Source organism: Cannabis sativa, chromosome 5 (assembly GCF_029168945.1).
Source record: "Cannabis sativa cultivar Pink pepper isolate KNU-18-1 chromosome 5, ASM2916894v1, whole genome shotgun sequence".
NCBI lineage: Eukaryota > Viridiplantae > Streptophyta > Magnoliopsida > Rosales > Cannabaceae > Cannabis > Cannabis sativa.
This window is the reverse complement of record NC_083605.1, coordinates 21,518,366-21,535,440: the sequence shown is the minus strand read 5'-3', so window position 1 is coordinate 21,535,440 and position 17,075 is coordinate 21,518,366. Positions and strand designations below refer to the sequence as shown.

General features: G+C 30.2%; 1 protein-coding gene across 2 annotated transcripts; it reads right to left on the bottom strand.

The window, feature by feature from the left end:
* Positions 1-367: 367 nt before the first annotated feature.
* LOC133037845 (leucine-rich repeat receptor protein kinase HPCA1-like) lies at positions 368-8,577 on the bottom strand. 2 transcript variants are annotated; one of them, XM_061115507.1, is made up of 19 exons: positions 7,565-8,577; positions 5,636-5,765; positions 5,412-5,483; positions 5,248-5,292; positions 5,051-5,122; positions 4,789-4,950; positions 4,599-4,673; positions 4,437-4,508; positions 4,236-4,307; positions 4,026-4,094; positions 3,871-3,945; positions 3,709-3,780; positions 3,484-3,615; positions 2,920-3,389; positions 2,678-2,830; positions 2,418-2,557; positions 2,113-2,332; positions 1,523-1,758; positions 368-1,092 (listed from the first exon to the last, which is right to left on the bottom strand). In XM_061115507.1, the coding sequence occupies exons 1-19, from the start codon at positions 7,647-7,649 to the stop codon at positions 571-573; spliced, it is 2,874 nt and encodes a 957-aa protein (XP_060971490.1). In that variant the 5' UTR covers positions 7,650-8,577; the 3' UTR covers positions 368-570. The 2 variants fall into 2 exon arrangements, with proteins under 2 accessions (XP_060971490.1, XP_060971489.1); XM_061115506.1 differs by having other exon boundaries at positions 5,218-5,292; positions 7,565-8,576.
* Between the last annotated feature and the right edge of the window lie 8,498 nt (positions 8,578-17,075).

Below are 17,075 nucleotides of genomic sequence, written 5' to 3'. Positions count from 1 at the left end.
GTTACCTAACTCATCCTAGTCAGCATTTGTTAGTTTGTGGAGCTGCTACCACTTGATGTTGTTAGTTGTTTTCTGTTTCAATGTACTTGTATATATACTCTCCCCTGCTTCATTGAATAACAAGATTTTCTTTCACAATCTTCAACCTTTCCTTTTCTTTCTTCTTCTTCTTCTTTTCTTTCTATTCATTACTTTAAGTTCAACAATGGCCAAGATTTAACATTCGGAAGAAAAAACAAAGAATGAAAAGCTTGATATATGTCTTAAAACATTAAATGTCCAACTTATATCTCATTTGCTAAGAGGTATTAAAACAAGTTAAGTGGCTGTAAAAAATAAAAACAAATAATCTTAATGAGTATAAATCTGACCTAATAAGATTTAGCTCTTCATTAACTGGAAACAAATACAGCCTTAATATTTAACTACTTTTTATCACACTAAAAGCTTGAAAAATTTGAATACTTACCAAATATGACGACTTATTCCTTTCACTAAAACCTTTAATACATCAAGTCCAAGCAAAAAAATCAAAAATGAAAGAAAAGGAAACACAAGCAGAATGTTGTGCTACTTGGGTTCAATCTTTGTTGAGAGTACGTATCCACCACCACCACTATAATCAAAGTGGTCACTACCACTAACATCCTTTTTAAGCAAAGCAACATTACTATAAGGATGTCTAAGAGGGCCTTTGGCATTTCCAACAAAATCAGTGGCGGAAGAGGATGCTGATGTTGAGTTGGTATTAATACCATCATTCTGTAAAATGGTTTCAATAGCCTTAACAACTTCACTCATTGACGGACGATAAACAGCTGTCTCTTCAACGCATTGCATGGCCAACTCCAAGAATTTGCCAAAGCCAATAAGAATTGGAGTATTTCTAATGGATGGATCAATCATCTCCTTCATGCCGTAACTCTCCACATCGTTTCTATTCAATGACATTCGTACTTCGCGAACAATATACTTTCCCTTCTCGATTGGTTGCTTCGAAGTTATAAGCTCAAGCATAACAACACCAAAACTATACACATCACTCTTCTCTGTTAATTGGTTAGTCATGTAGTACTCCGGATCAAGATAACCCTGCAAATTGACCAAAAAAAAATTAGCATAATACTCACTATTTGGTGTTGATCATGCCATTGGATTAGTTCTTTAGAAAGAAAAAACCTAAATTTTGAATTAATTATAGAGAAAAATATAATAATGATAGTTCCAAGGAAAAAAGACTTGGATCACGCCCTTTTACTTGAAAATGGAGTTGAAAAGACAGTTAGCCACTCTACAAAGCATTGCTCCTCTGTTCAGAAGCACAATAATTTTCATTTTCTTCTTTGTTTTTATCATAATATAATTAATATTAATTTCGCTCATATTTGCCTAATGATGCGCAGACAACAAGTTCCTCGACCACTTAAAGAGTACAGCTGATGTTCTCAGCAGTGTTCTAGCTCATTAAAAAGTATCATAATGAAACTTTACATTTACTAAAAAAATGTATCTTAATACTCACCAGAGTGCCTTTGACTTGAGTTGAAACATGTCCTTTTCCGCTGTCTGAGACCAGCTTAGACAAGCCAAAATCTGCAACCTTTGCTCCTAAAGTTTCATCTAGTAGAATATTGGTTGTTTTGACATCCCTGTGAATTATTGGAGGATTTGCTAGCTCATGTAGGTAAGCAAGTCCTCTTGCTGAGCCAAGAGCTATGCGAAGTCTCCTCTTCCAATCGAGATGAATACCAGATTTGCCTACAATTCACATGATGTGGATTGTATTTTGGTCAGTTTAATAATATTTGTATTAAAGAAAGTGTAGGTTGTTAAACAAGTTCTATGACTTTTTTTTTGGATGAGAAATGCAATGAACAAGTTTATAATAATGAAATTTCTTCTTTCATGTACCATAATATGTTGTTAAATAACATGATTAGTTCAAATGACTAGAATGTTGAAAAATATCTCTCTATCTATTCCTTTTATATGGCAAGTTCTAACACAACTAAAAGACTGTACCCAGGTTTAATATTATTCAAATTACTTGGATTTAATAACTTTTCTTATGTTTTAATTTGTCAATTTAAAGTTGGAAGATAGAAAATTTACCGGACAAGCTTTCCCTTAGCGTTCCATTTGGCATATACTCATATACCAACATTTGTTCTCCTTGATCAAAACAAAAACCAAGAAGGCCAACAAGATTTTTGTGATGAACACGAGAGAGCAACTCAATTTCAGTCTTGAATTCGAGTCCACCTTGCATTGATCCTTGTTGAGCTCTTTTGACAGCCACTACTTGTCCATCAGGAAGCTGTCCCCTGTAAACCTGTCAAGAGAAACAAAAAAGATGAAAACAACAACTTGAGAAAAATCAAATGTGTTGATGAAAGGCATGAAGCTTGAACTTTTACTTTGCCATAGCCACCAGATCCAATCTCATTACTTGAAGTAAAATTACTGGTGCACTTCTTAAGTTCATCATATGAAAACTGTCGTGCTCCCTTGAGTTGTGGTGCACCTCCACTCTCTCGCCCACTTGGTGCCCAGGAAGCTGGAACAAAGTGAAGATTTAGTAATGTAAGCTAACCAGTTCAAGCCATGTCTATGTGCGCATAATGAAGTTTCAAATGGTAAAGAAAAACAATGGCTACATATGAATTTCATTTATTACCGAAAGGTCTACTTAATCTTATGGCCTTTTCAGCACGTTTTTTCTGACGAACGGCATATACTGCTATGGCAACAAGGCCTACAACCAAAACTGCACAGCTAGCTGCTATCCCAGTAATTGCTCCAGTGCCTATAGAATTTCCTTTATGTGCTCCTGAAACAAGATCATGTTTTTGTTATTGTTAATTCAATTAACATAAGATTAAAAAGCTTAAATTCCTACTAAAGATTCCCCACAATTACCTTGAAAGGAATAAGGAGATGCAATGAAAATATATGGTCCAAATTCTGGTGGCGGCTTGTAAATTTGTTTATTCAATTGAAAACTAATCCTCAGAATCTCAGATATATCAAAATACTCTACTGTAGATGGAAAGAGAGCCAACCCAATCTGAAGATAGTCATTAGTATCGAAGGTGGGGCTTTGAAGAGACACTGAACCTTGATTAAGGCTAAGGTTTTTCCAAAGGCTCTCTGAAAGATTATAAAACCTATCATCTGTAAATTGCCTGAAGGAAGGTCCTCTAAAAATTAATGTTCCCTCAAAAGGATATTTACATTCACAACTCTGAGGACTGGGCTTTTGATATAAAGGGCATGATGTACGTCCACAATCAAAGCTTGTCGAATATGTATCTGTAGATGGCTGCTGATGTCGGCAGTAATTGTAATCTGCAATACTAGTAGTCTCACACACTGGATTCCCTACAAGTCTATAAACATAAAATTGATATTTAGGAAGTGATGACCTTTAAGAGCTGGTTAGTTTCATTTAAAACAAAGATGATTGGAAATAAATTATCTCACACTAATGTTTCTTTGTAAAGTCCAGCTCTTACTGATTGAATATCATTATTTTCCAAGTCAACTAGCTGCAATTGGGGGCTGATGTTGTCACCCATGTTCAATGTGTTATTGAAATTATTATTTTTCAGTTTCCTGCAGGAGTTGATAAGCAAAATTGTGAGCTGACTATTTCAATAAATTTCAACTGTAGTGATCAAGTCTTTTAGTCCTCATATTTCTACTTACACTTGCTGCAACAGTGAAGAGTTGAATAGCTCAGTTGGAATTCGCCCTAGCAGAGGCCCATTTTCAACGAACCTGGAGTTTAAGAAATGTTCCAATTTACAATTATAGGACATTTTAATGAAGGCTACAATGACAAATTTGTGTAACCTCCAAATAACTTACATAGTTGTGAGTTCTTGCAATGATGAAAACCAAGTTGGAGGCTCTGTTGCATCAAATGTGTTGTTACTCAGGTCCCTTTAGAAAAGAAGCAAAAGATCTTTAGTAGAAAGAAATTACAAATAATAGATTGAAAGAACATGAAACTATCGACTTACAAATAATTTAGCTTATTCATTCCGGTTAAGTCTGGAAACGAGCCATTCAATTTGTTAAAGGCCAAATTTCTGTCAAAAATATACAAAAATCAAATATTTGTATCTGCTTATAAACAACACTTATATGCTCTTTTTGTTCAGAAAAAAATAAAACATTAAAATAAAAAAATAAATACTTCATACACTCTTTGATAATTTTGTAGTACTCACAATTCATTCATATTTATAAGGTTGTTGAGATTTGATGGGACTTCCCCGGATAGATCATTTCTATCAAGCCGACTGTAGACAAATTGAAAATAATGACTATTAGATCTATCAACTTTGCACTGTCAATAAGTTAGAAAGTAGCAAAAGTCTAAAACGTAAATGGTGAACAAAAGAACACAAGTCAAGAGGGATGTTACTTACAGAACCTCAAGAGTGGTAACATGTCCTATTGTTGATGGGATAGTTCCAGTAAATTGGTTTCCATCAAACAATCTGTCAATGAACAAGTAGAGGATGTTAGATAAGTAAACACAAACATCAAATAATTAAAGATGACCAAGATATATATGTTAATTTACTTACATGTGTAACAGTTTCACCTTAGAGCTAAAAAGTTTTTCTGGAATGGGACCGGAAAGCTTGTTCTTATTGAAATGTCTATCATTTAGATAAAGTTTACGCAATAAGTCTCACAAAATCAAAATATAAATGTAAAAGTATATCATATCTTTGATGCCTTGGTTGCAGAGTAGGGAACTATATTATAACTCACAAGTGCTTAGCCTTAAGAAGTTGGTCCAATCCTGGGGTGGTAGAGGTTGAAACAGGGAGAGTTCCAGTCAACTCATTTTCTCCCAAGTCCAGCCAATAAACGTTCAAAAGCTTACCCAAAGAAGCAGGTATATTGCCAGTGAAGTTATTTAAATTCAGAGCTCTATAAAGAACAAGTTATCAATCAAAACTTCAAGTAACCAAACCAAAAAAAAAAAATAATGAATAAATTATTCAGCTATAATCATCATGGTGTTTCTTACAAGAAGGTCAGCTCCTTAAGATTGCCTATTTCATCTGGAATTTTACCACTAAAGCTACAACCAAGTAGGATTCTGAAATATTTAAAGAAAACAAGCCCTTAAACAACATACATAAATTTTTAGTAGGTAGGAACTTAAATACAAACTGCTTGGTTATTTATTCTTACAAACTATTCAAGTTTTTCAAATCGCCTAACCGGGGAGAGAGAGGACCTGTAAGGTTTCTGTTAGAGGATAAGTCCCTGCAATAACATTGAAGCCTAAATAAGCATAAAGTTTAATTAAGCTTGGTCTTTAGTAAAAGTTAACATTGAAACATACAAGAGTAATAATGTCTCAGTGAGAATAAGAATAAACTCACAAGGATCTTAATTCAGTAAGGCCCCCAATATCACCTTCAAGTCTCCCTTTGAGTCCTATTGATGGCAATGTCCTGTAAATTTTGATAAATCATTATAAAGAAGTTGCAAATTTTAGCAGATCATTGTAAAGAAGATTTATAATGAAGTGAAGAGATTAATCAATCATTGCAGCAATCTTGTTAACTTATTTTATTTTCTAACGGGTACTAAAAGCAAAACTCACAATTCAGTCACTCTTGAGCCTTCACAGCTCACCCCATCCCATTTTAATTTTACTCCACAGGGATCTTGAGATTCTGACCAGCTACTAGGTAAATTTTCCCAAGCCACCTTCAATGACTGGAGAACCGCAACTAAAATGACAAAATTTGAATTAGTTAAAAGGTTGATCTTGACTGTCTAACAAATGTCTAAATTTGAATGGAACTTTTTTTTTGATAGAATTTAAAGCTTCTACTTTTGTTTTGGGGTTATTTCACAAATGCACAAAAAAAAAAATAAAAATTACAAAAATATAGTCGTAAAATTTTTTAAATATTTTTACGATTTTTATAATTAAAAAATACAATCTTGTGATGTTTTCATGTTATTTTTATATTTTAATTTTGTTATTTTGTTGTTAATTTTTTATTATTTTTATATTATTTTAATGTTGTTTAAATGTTATTTTTTATTACTTTCATGTAATTTTTTTGTTATTTTCGTATTACTTTTATAAAGCACCTTAAAAATATATATAAAAAATTAAACGTAAAAATATAAAAATTTTATCAAAAATAGTATTTTGTGTAAATTTCTAATTTGTATTTCTTTATTATAATAATTCTACACTACATCTCCCAAAAACGTTATACATATTCTATCTATCTATTTTGTTTTCTAACTTCAAAATTTAAACGTGTAATTTCTAGTTATTTAGAAAACCATATAAATCTTTGGGTAAGTTCATACACTCTGTTTCAGTTGTTTTTATCTGTTTCGGTATTTAAGAGAGTTTTTTTTTTAGTCTAATTTTTTCACAGTTGTGTACGTTATAGATATTTAGGAATTTTTTAAAAAAATCAAGTAGTTTACAGTGTAAAAAATAAATTTCACATATTTTGTTGCGTGTGCAATTATTTTTCTTATAAGCGTATAATTGTTTAAACTTTATTTCGGCGCCAAAATTATTCAGAATTTTTTAAAAATTTATAAGTGTTCCTAAATAATTATAACGTACACGATCATAAAAAAAATATCAGATTAAGAATTTTTTCTGAATGTCAAAATAAATAAAAGATTTACCGAATAAAATTTTCTAAATCTTTGAAAAGTTCTATAAATTATTCAAAATATTTTTCTAATATATCTCTACTAAATAATTGTTTGAACTCAAATAAAACAACACATCATTCCTTTAAATATTTTCTTTCTTTTTTTTTCAAATGATTTTTTTCTTATATGTATATTAGATAATTATTTAAATTTTATTTTTGATATTATAAATTATTTTTAAAATTCTTTGAAAATTTACTCTAAATATAACTATATCATGCATTATAATAAAAAGAAATAGACAGAAAACCTTTCTTAAATGACAAAACAAATAAAAAGTGTAAGAGATGGATTTTTAAAAGGCATACTATAAATTTTTTCATTTAAGTAAGGGTAAATACTTTTTTAGACCCTCTGTTTTGCAAAAGTTACAGATTGAACATTCTATATTGTGAAATAACAAAATGGACTTTGTATTGTCCAAATGGTAAAAATAGGACCCTGACTTTAAATTTCAACAACTTTTTTTTAATATAACCAATTTGAAGACAATTCTTAACATGAACAGATACAAAAAATATAAACAGTTTTGTCATAACACATTTAGATCGGAATTATTATTAAATTTTATTTTGACAAAAATCGGTTCAGAATCCTATTTGTACTGACCTTAAAAGTTCAAGGACATAATTTATTACATGTCAAATTCAGGTGGCGAAAATTCTAATTAGTCTAGCTCAAAATTGAAAATTAATATGTTTTTTTTTATATCAAACAGCTTAAGTAAACTGAAATATTTGCATTGCTTCATAGACCTTAATTTTTTTTTTTGTTCTTTAGCAAAGAAGCAGATCAAAAAACCAAAGTTAAGATTGGAGAAAGGTTCTGAAGTGCTTACCATCGCTGGGATCGGTAAACGAAGACATCGAGTGAATTAGTACAGAGAAGAAACCCAAAAAGAGCTGCAACGACCTACCTCCCATAGCTGCAGTCCAAGTCCCCCCTTAACTCAACTCAACTCTCAATTATATTAACAAGCAGTTGATATACTCGTTTAACAAAAACGACTACAGAAACCTACCAAATTTCACAAAAGCTTAAACATTTTTCCATGCATGCCAACGTATAGTCGATTATTACGTCAACAAAAAAGTAGAAGAAAGTGTCTATCTAAAAAGGTACCTAGGGAGATAGAGAGAGATAGATAGATAGAGTACTGATGTGATCTATTTAACAGAGGGAGAGAGAGAGAGTTAAATGATTCTGCTGTTTAGTTGTATTTATTATATTATGTTATGATTAGTTCTTTGAGTTACGAAAGTATATAATATACACAATTATAATATTATAGTTGTTGATTTCAGAAAAAAAAATATGAAAGTTGTATCACTCAGTCATAACCACTTGAGGTTAGTTGGTATTGGGGTGTGTGTAGGTGTCATGGATCCAATATTTATAAAGACACTTCTAAGAAAAAAGAAAGAAAAAAATTGTCTGTCAAAATGTCAATGAACGTTTTTATTGACCATGTCTCAGCGTTTCCTTGGTCCACCGCGGATTGTCCAAGTAAGTCTAAAATGATCCCCCACATGCCAACTTGTCTTCCATTCAGATGATACAAGGCCCAAGCATACAAAAATCTTTCCTAAACAAAAAAAACATGAATAAAATAGGCTACTTATATACTAAAAAAAGACCCAAAATTTTAATAAATACTAGGACACAGTAGAGTTTACATTTATACTGTTCCAATTTATTTTTCAACTTTTATACTGTGGAGGAGCGCCCTATTCATCTTCAACCTCAGCAGCCACGATCGACAGCCACCCAACAATCACAAATGAGCCAGAAAACAACCATAATATCCGACAATACAAGGCGACTTTAGAATGATGTGAATCAATATCACAAATAACCTTGACAACATGCTAAAATCACTCGAAAACAAAAAATAGAAGGAAAACTCAAATTCATTAACACTACTATAAAAATTACTTTTCCCAACCATTTATAACTATCTTTTATAAATCTAAATAATGAACAATTAACAATGTTAATCAATTGTTCTGATAAAAACTAAATCTAAACAACTAATGGAATCACTGCAGATCTGATATAAATAGTTGGAGGAAAGTATCAATATATAATAATTTTGGAATTGACATTTTTTGAAATCATGTCAAAATTATGGCTATTCTTTCTTCTATATAAATTATCTCTTGATCCGGGTTGTTTTGGTGTTGTTTGTGAATAATAAACTAAAATTCAATAGAAATTACTAATATAAAAAATAATGAGATATCTCTTGATAACAAGGAACGTATTTTTCAAAACAACACTATAGTGATAGTTGTTCTAATATTATTTTGTTGAAACAACTTTGTTGAAATTTTGTTGTATTGTTAAATTTTTATAGGGCATGCAATCTATACTAGTACTAATAAAGAGCAACCGAAAATTCATCTCTAAGGATTGCAAGTATGAACAGCTGGTATACATACTAATGTTATCATTGGCATGCGATACCACAACAACATGTTAACCCAAAATATGTTTTCAAGAGGGGGTGAATTAGAAATATAAACTAATTTCGGTAAATTAAAACTTTTAACACAAAACTATGTAACTAAACGCTTAATCAAATAAATGCAAGTAATATAGCAATCAATAATGTATAGCAAATAATTAAACTTGTAAAGCAAAGAGTTTAAGGGTAAGAAATCGCAAACTCTCAATTTTCACAAGGTTCGGTAGAGTTAAGCCACCTACGTCCTTGGTCTTCTAAGCTATAGACCTAGCTTTGACTTCCAATATCGAGCCAAATTAATGGACTTGACTAACCCTTACAACCGGGAAATTTTTACCAATGTATTTCTAAACTTCTTACAATAGTTTTACGCCACCAAGGATTATTGTAGTGATAACCCAGTTGTTTACAAAATCGATGCCAACCTCACCACAATCACAATATGAAAATGTGTTTGAAATTACAAGCAAATTCACTCTAGAAGTATGTGTTGGGTTTTGTACCTTAAAATAAAACTCATTTCAATATAATAAGATTTACTAATTAATATGATATCAGAAAACGCTTTTATGTTGCATGGTTCACATGATTTATTTCATGATTATGTTTAATGTATAAATTCTATTAAGTTCAGAACATATATAAATATTTATTTATTCAGGATTATAGTGTCGATAGCATAGTGAAATATAATCATGATTACATGTTCAAAAGTTTAATTTTTGTGATTTATCAGTTCACTGGATTTAGACTGACATTAATTGGTGATGAGGTATACTTACACCTTGGATAAGTGTTATGTCCTTTCCAGTGTATTGGCATAGTTTACTAGTATCGGATGTATGGAGTATACATTGGAAGGGACTGATATTGATCTTGGGTATAAGATATCTTAAACTTATCGTTATATCTTTCTAAGTCAATATCAATGGTTGATCTTAGGTCTATGGATCTTAATCCTGATATGGTTAAGTTCAGCTTAGTTTTATTATTTATGTTCTTCAAGTTGTTCGTTTATGCTAACCTATGGTTCTAGCGGATATTTACATCTTGGGAACATGGTAGTTCAATTGACTGGGAGCGCTGATCATAGCTATGGAATTTATAGCTTCTATAAGTATTTAGAAATGAAACGATGATTTCCTTCGAGCTTGGCTGAATAGAGATAAATAATTGAGGCCTCATTTCAGTAATTATATTAGTTTACTGAAGTATCATTTATAGGTAGCTAAGTGTTTTAAGGATAAAATACATTGAAGGGTAGAACAGTAAATTTGTCCTTATTCAGTGTAGATCATCTATAGAGGATCTTTGACTAATAAGATTATTACAATGGATAATCATAACTATTTATATCGTGGTACATATAGAGCGTTCTATATAATTGAGAGTGTTATTCAATTCCAAATCTATAGTGGCGCAAGACAGAATTAATAAGTTAGGGAATTTACTTGGTAAATTTTAGATCTACTTACTGAAAGCTCGGTTATATAGGCCCATGGTCCCCTCACTAGTTGAGATAATACTGCTTGCAGACTCAGTTAATTAGTTTTAAATAATCAATTATAATTCTAATATTAGACTATGTCTTATTTATGAATTTTCACTAAGTAAAGGCTTAATTGTGAAGAAAACAGATTTTAGGGTCAATTTATTAATTAAGAGACTTTGTTTAGTCTAATTAATAAATAATATAAATGACAATTTTATTTTATAATTAATTATAATTATTAAATAAATATTTTGGCATTTATAGGATCGAATTGGAAAATATGGTATTATTGAAAGAAGAATAAGTGGTTGAAAAAAGTGACAAAATTGTAACTAGAGAATGGCCCCTTTATATGGCCAGCCTTAATTGTATTTTTGTCCAATATTTTATTCTTTTCTAATCCATATAATTCAGTCCTAAGCCCTAATTGAAACACTATAGAAGGAACATGATGCTCTCACTCATCCACTTTATGCCTTCAACCAAATCAAACCTAGTTTTCTCTGTCAGACAACTAGTAGATGAGAGAGTCCCTTCTAAAGTGATTTCACCTCCTTTATTATTCTTCCTATTTCGGCCTATAGTGAAAGAGTGCCATGCCCAAACATAGCAAGTCAAGTACTCAATCATAGTTAGTAGGACGGTGGTAACCGAACCCGAAGGAGAGAAAGAGATCCAGGCTTAAATCTTGATAATACTCTACGACAGAAAGGAACAAGGATTAGAGATCTGAGTAGAAAGAGTCATTATATTTCGCTCCAACCAATGTAAGGTTTTCTAAACTCTTATGTGTTTAATTTCATTGTTTTAGAGATATTCATATTTAGGATGTTAATTAACATACTTGTTAGTAAATCTAGATCCTGATAAAATATTCTCAACAGGTTCCTCTTTGGGAGTTTGTGAAGGAGCATTGGAAGTCTCACCAATATCAAGATTTGGAAACTCATCTCCCAAACCAACAACATCATCATCATCTAAAATTTTCCTTGTAGGCGGGTTAGTCTCATCAAAAGCAACATGAATAGATTCTTCAACAGCATTGGTTCTTTTGTTATATATGCTACAAGTTTTACTATGTGTTGAATACCTTGAAAATTCTAACATTGGATTTGGCATCAAATTTTCCAAGGTTTTCCTTGGTGTTTAAAATATAGCATTTGCATCCAAAAACCCTAAAATAGCCAATGTTAGGTTTTCTCCCTTTCCAAAGCTCATAAGGAGTTTTATTCATGTTGGGCCTAATGAAAAGACGATTCAAAATATAACAAGAGATATTAATGGCCTCAACCCAAAAATATTTTGGTAGTGAGATTTCATTTAGCATTGACCTAGCCATTTCTTGAATTGTTCTATTCTTCCTTTTGACAACTCCATTTTGTTGTCAAGTTCTTGGAGCCAAAAAGTTATGGTTAAAATCATGTTCATCACAAACACAATTCTAAGGCATCATTGTCAAATTCACCATCATGGTCACTTCTAATGGAGGTAATAGAATAACCTTTTCCATTTTGCACACTCTTACTAAATTTGACAAGATTTTTTAAAACATCACTTTGAGTGTCAAGAAAATAACCTATGTAAATCTTGAAAAGTCATCAACAATCACAAATACATAGTATTTACCACCAAGATTAGAGATTCTAGAAGGAACAAATAAATCGATATGAAGCAATTGCAAAGGTCTAGTGGTTGAAAATCTCTTTCTTGGAATGAAAAGATGTTTTAATTTGTTTTCCAAATTGACATGCATCACAAAGTTTATCTTTGACAAAAGGAATAGATGGAAAACTAATAACAAGATCTTTTCTAACCAATTTTGAAATAGAATTTTCACTAGCATGTCCTAATCTTCTATGCCACAACCAAGAGTTATCATTCACAACAGTTAAACATTTATTTTTACTATCAAAGGAATCAACATCAATTACATACACATTATCCTTCCTTTCTCCATGAAAAATAACTTCATTGGTTGAAGCATTTTCAATGGAGAATTTTTAGGATTCAAAAACAACACAAAAACCTATATCACATAATTGACTAATACTAAGTAAGTTATGTTTAAGATTATAAACAAGAAGCACATTTTTGATACATGAAGAGTATACATTACCGACATCACCAATGCCAAAGATTTTCCTTTTTGAATTGTCTCCAAAAGTGACAAAGCCACTTTCCTTGCTTTTAAAGCTTGAAAATCTTGATGGATCACTGGTCATAATATTTGAACATCCACTATCCAAGAACCATAAGCTTCAACTCTTTCTTGTTGATTCCTACAAAAATAAGTTCATTTGTTGGTTTTTGGTACCCACATAACTTTGGATCATTTCTTGTTAGTTCTAGAACTATTGGTACCCATTTAGTCTTGTCTATTTATGCATATTTCTTCATATGACAATAGGAAATAGTATGACCATGTTGGTTACAATATGTGCATGTAAAATGAGGTAGGCTAGATGATTTCACAAAAAAATTTCTCAAAAACTTTTGTTTTCTACTAGGATTATAGCCAATGCCACATTTTAAAAAACTTCATGATTGACTCCTAGCATGAGATCATAATAATGGTGCCAGTGAGTATTATTATAAATTGATAATGTCTACTAGAAATTTAAAATGTCATAATTCTTTTTTTAAAGTGTTAATGGTTTTATTCTCTTATTAATTAACATATATCTATGTCAAATTCATTTTAAGAATACTGATTCAAGCACAATTTCTTCATGTTATACAAGGTAAATAAAATATTCTTATACTATTTAAAAATCACACTTTTCTAAGGTGATATTCATGCATCATTCAAGTAATTCAATTAACCCTATTTTTTTTTTCCAAAATCAATATTAGCTAGTACATACTAATGGTGATCAAGCAAAAGTAAGCGATTACATAAAATTCTCTTAAATGAACAAAACCAATTCACTAAACGTAACAAAAAAAATACAAAATCATAAGTTTTAGTCAATAAAATAACTCTAACAAAAAGAAAATTAACTCATCACAAATTGTGCAAAAATTACAAAGTACAAAAGTAGAGAGATAGAAAAAAAAACCATATGGAGTTTGTCACAATACTCCAAGTTTTCTTTTGCCAAAATCCTCTACTTCTTCCTTCAAATATATGCCAATCTCTCAAATAAAAATGTAAAATTAAAACCCTAAATAACAATAAAATGAACTCTCTATTTTTTTCCTTCTTTTTCTTCATTTTTTTCTTTTTGTTTTTCAGCGTCAAGAGATCCACTACCAGCGCCTCCTTTTCTGTTTTCATGCCTGCTTTTCTTCTTTATACATACATCATATATATATGATAGAAAAATTATAGTAAAGGACCTCAAATCATAGAATTATGTTAGTAAATATCTCTATTTTAAAATTTGTAACAAAATGTCTATTTTTTTAGATTATTTATTATTTATATTGTCTTTTGTCACATAAGAAAATTAATAATTTATTTTTCATATTTTTTTTTTTAGAATTAGAAGTAAATTACTTAAAAATTATGGTATATCTATTTTAGTTTTGTTAAAATCTTTTTTATTTGAAAGTTATGTTGATTTTTTTTATTTTTTATGAGTTGTTGGGGTTGTTGGTATATAGATTTTATTATACAATATAATTTTTTTTTTTTTGTATAGTATATTATTATTCTTAGATGATATTTGTTTTCTATTTTGTTATGTATAATAATGGTATATAATTTTGTGAGCATAATACAAATATTTTAATATATGTATATAATTTTATTGGCATGCTACATATATTTAATTATTATTTTTGTATATTTTAATTGTATTATATATATTTATTTTAAATAATATTTGATTAGTTTCTATTTTCTTATATATAATGGTGGTATACAATTTTGTTATCATGATATATATATATATATATTTTAATTGTGGTATATAACTTGGTTAGTGTATACATATATATTTATTAGTAATATATTTTTTTGTTATTATTATTAGTATATATATTTTAGTGAATGCTATATGTACTTTTTGTTATACGGTATATAATTTTTTTAAAATAATATTTAAGTTCTATTTTCTATTGTACTTTTGTTGGTATGATATATAATTTTATTAGCATCTTATATATTTTTATTTTTATTTGTTGTTATTATATATATATATATATATATATATTTTGATTGTAAGCTATATATTTTTTGTTATATGGTATATAAATTTTATTCTATAGTATATCATTTTATTTTAGATCATATATGTTTAATTTTTATTTTATTATATATAAAGGTGATATATAATTTTATAAGTATATATGCTATAATTATTTTATGGTTGTATATAATTTTGTTAATATGGTATATATAATTTTGTTAATAATATTATTTTATTTTATATTTTACTGTAGGTATATATATTTTGTTGTATGGTATATAATTTTTGTTGTGTACAGTATATCATTTATTTAAGATGATATTTAATTTTTATTTTATTATATAAAAAAATTTTGGTGTGTATACATATTTTAATAGTGGTATATATAATTTTGTTAGGATGATATATTTATTTTTTGAGTATTAAATTAGTTTTTTTATAATTTTTTTTGTGGTATATAATTTTATTACTACGATATATTAATTTGGGTAAATACCATTTTAGACCCTGTGTTTTGCAAAAGTTACAGATTGGACCCTGTGTTTTGTTAAATGACAAAAAGGACCTTGTATTTTCCAAAATAGTAAAAATAGGACACTGAGCTTAATTTTTGACAACTTTTTTTTTTTTAATATAATCAACTTGAAAATAATTCCTAATACGAACAGATATAAGAAATGTAAACAATTTTGTCATAACACTTTTAGATCGGATTATAATTAATTTTTATTTTGACAAAAAATCAATTCAGGGTCCTATTTGTACTATTTTAGAAAATACAGGGTCCATTTTATCATTTAACAAAACAGAGGGTCCAATTGATAACTTTTGCAAAACACAAGGTCCAAAATGGTATTTACCCTATTAATTTTCAATGTTACAATGTATTAAATACTGTTGTATATATTTAATGATCTAATATATTTATTCGTTTTCGTTACAATATAATAATATGCAATACTAAAAATAATTATATAACCTCATTTAACTATTATAGATTTTTTTAAAAAAAAATATATGTAATATATGTATTTTTATAATTTCTATTATTTAATTTATTATATTTGGCCATTTTCTTATTTTTTTTAAAAAAGAGGACATTTACTAACTTAGTTTTCAAAATTATGACCATTTTGCATCTTAGCCCTATATAATACTCTTGTTTCCTTTATGTGGCCCATGTTATTTTCCTTTATCACATATATAGAAGAAATTACACTACATACCTTTTTTAATTTAATACTTTTAATTTTTACCCTCTTTTTCAAAATTTATTGTATTTATCTCTTTTTTCAATCATTCTACTAATTTTACCCCTATCACTTGACGATAATTTTCATTCTTCTCTAATCAAAATTTTGGCCCAATTTTCTCATAAACATACACATGTATCTATAAAGAACACAAATTTTTTATGTTTGGAATTATGTCTTAATTATGTGAGTGTGTGAGGATAATTTCGATATAATACTCATAAAAAGATGTATATTTGAATTAAATTTTATATGAAGAAAAATTTGGTTAATGTATAAAAGAAGTGGGTATTCTTCAACTTCTCCCACATATATACACATATGAGTTTGTCAAGGGAAATTTGAAAAACTATACTTTAAAAACCTTAATATTTTATTCTTAAACCAATACATTTCAAGCTAAAAAATATATGACACTTTTATAAAAAAATCCAAAAATAACCCTCACATAACAACACCCCAACTCTCTCTCTTCCTTTATCTCTCTCTTCCACTCAAACTCTCTCTCGGTCCCTCTTTCCTTCGCCCGATTCCAGCTGCCTCACACAAGCCCAGTCGACTCCGACTTCGCCTGAACCCCAGCCACCTCACACAACCACGAACCGAACCGAACCCCCCACCGTCCCGCCCACCACGAGTCGAGCCCCACCTCCGACCGACACCAGTCCGACGGAGACCCACAGCCGCACCATCTCAACCCCACACCACCTCGATCGAACCCACCTCGCCTGTCGGACTGGTTGCAGTTTGGGGAAGATGGGGGTCCGATGCTTGCGAGTTGGGAAAAAAAATTGGGTTGGGCCCGACGGGTCCGATGGGGACCGATGGGGGGGTCCGACGGGGCCGATGGGGACCCGATTCGGGGGGGGGGGGTCCGATGCTTGTAAGCTGGGGGGGTCCGACGGGTCCGATGGGGGGTCCGACGGGTCCGATGGGCCCGATTGGGGGGGGGGGGTCCGATGCATGTGCAGGTTGGGAAAAAATGGGGTTGAGTTATGAGAGGG

Coding starts and splice junctions, on each gene's coding strand:
- LOC133037845 (XM_061115506.1), bottom strand. CDS start 7,649: ATGGGAGGTAGGTCGTTGCAGCTCTTTTTGGGTTTCTTCTCTGTACTA. Junction 3,781..3,870: donor TTGCAAGAACTCACAACTAT/GTAAGTTATTTG, acceptor CTTAAACTCCAG/GTTCGTTGAAAATGGGCCTC. Junction 2,333..2,417: donor GATCTGGTGGCTATGGCAAA/GTAAAAGTTCAA, acceptor TTCTCTTGACAG/GTTTACAGGGGACAGCTTCC.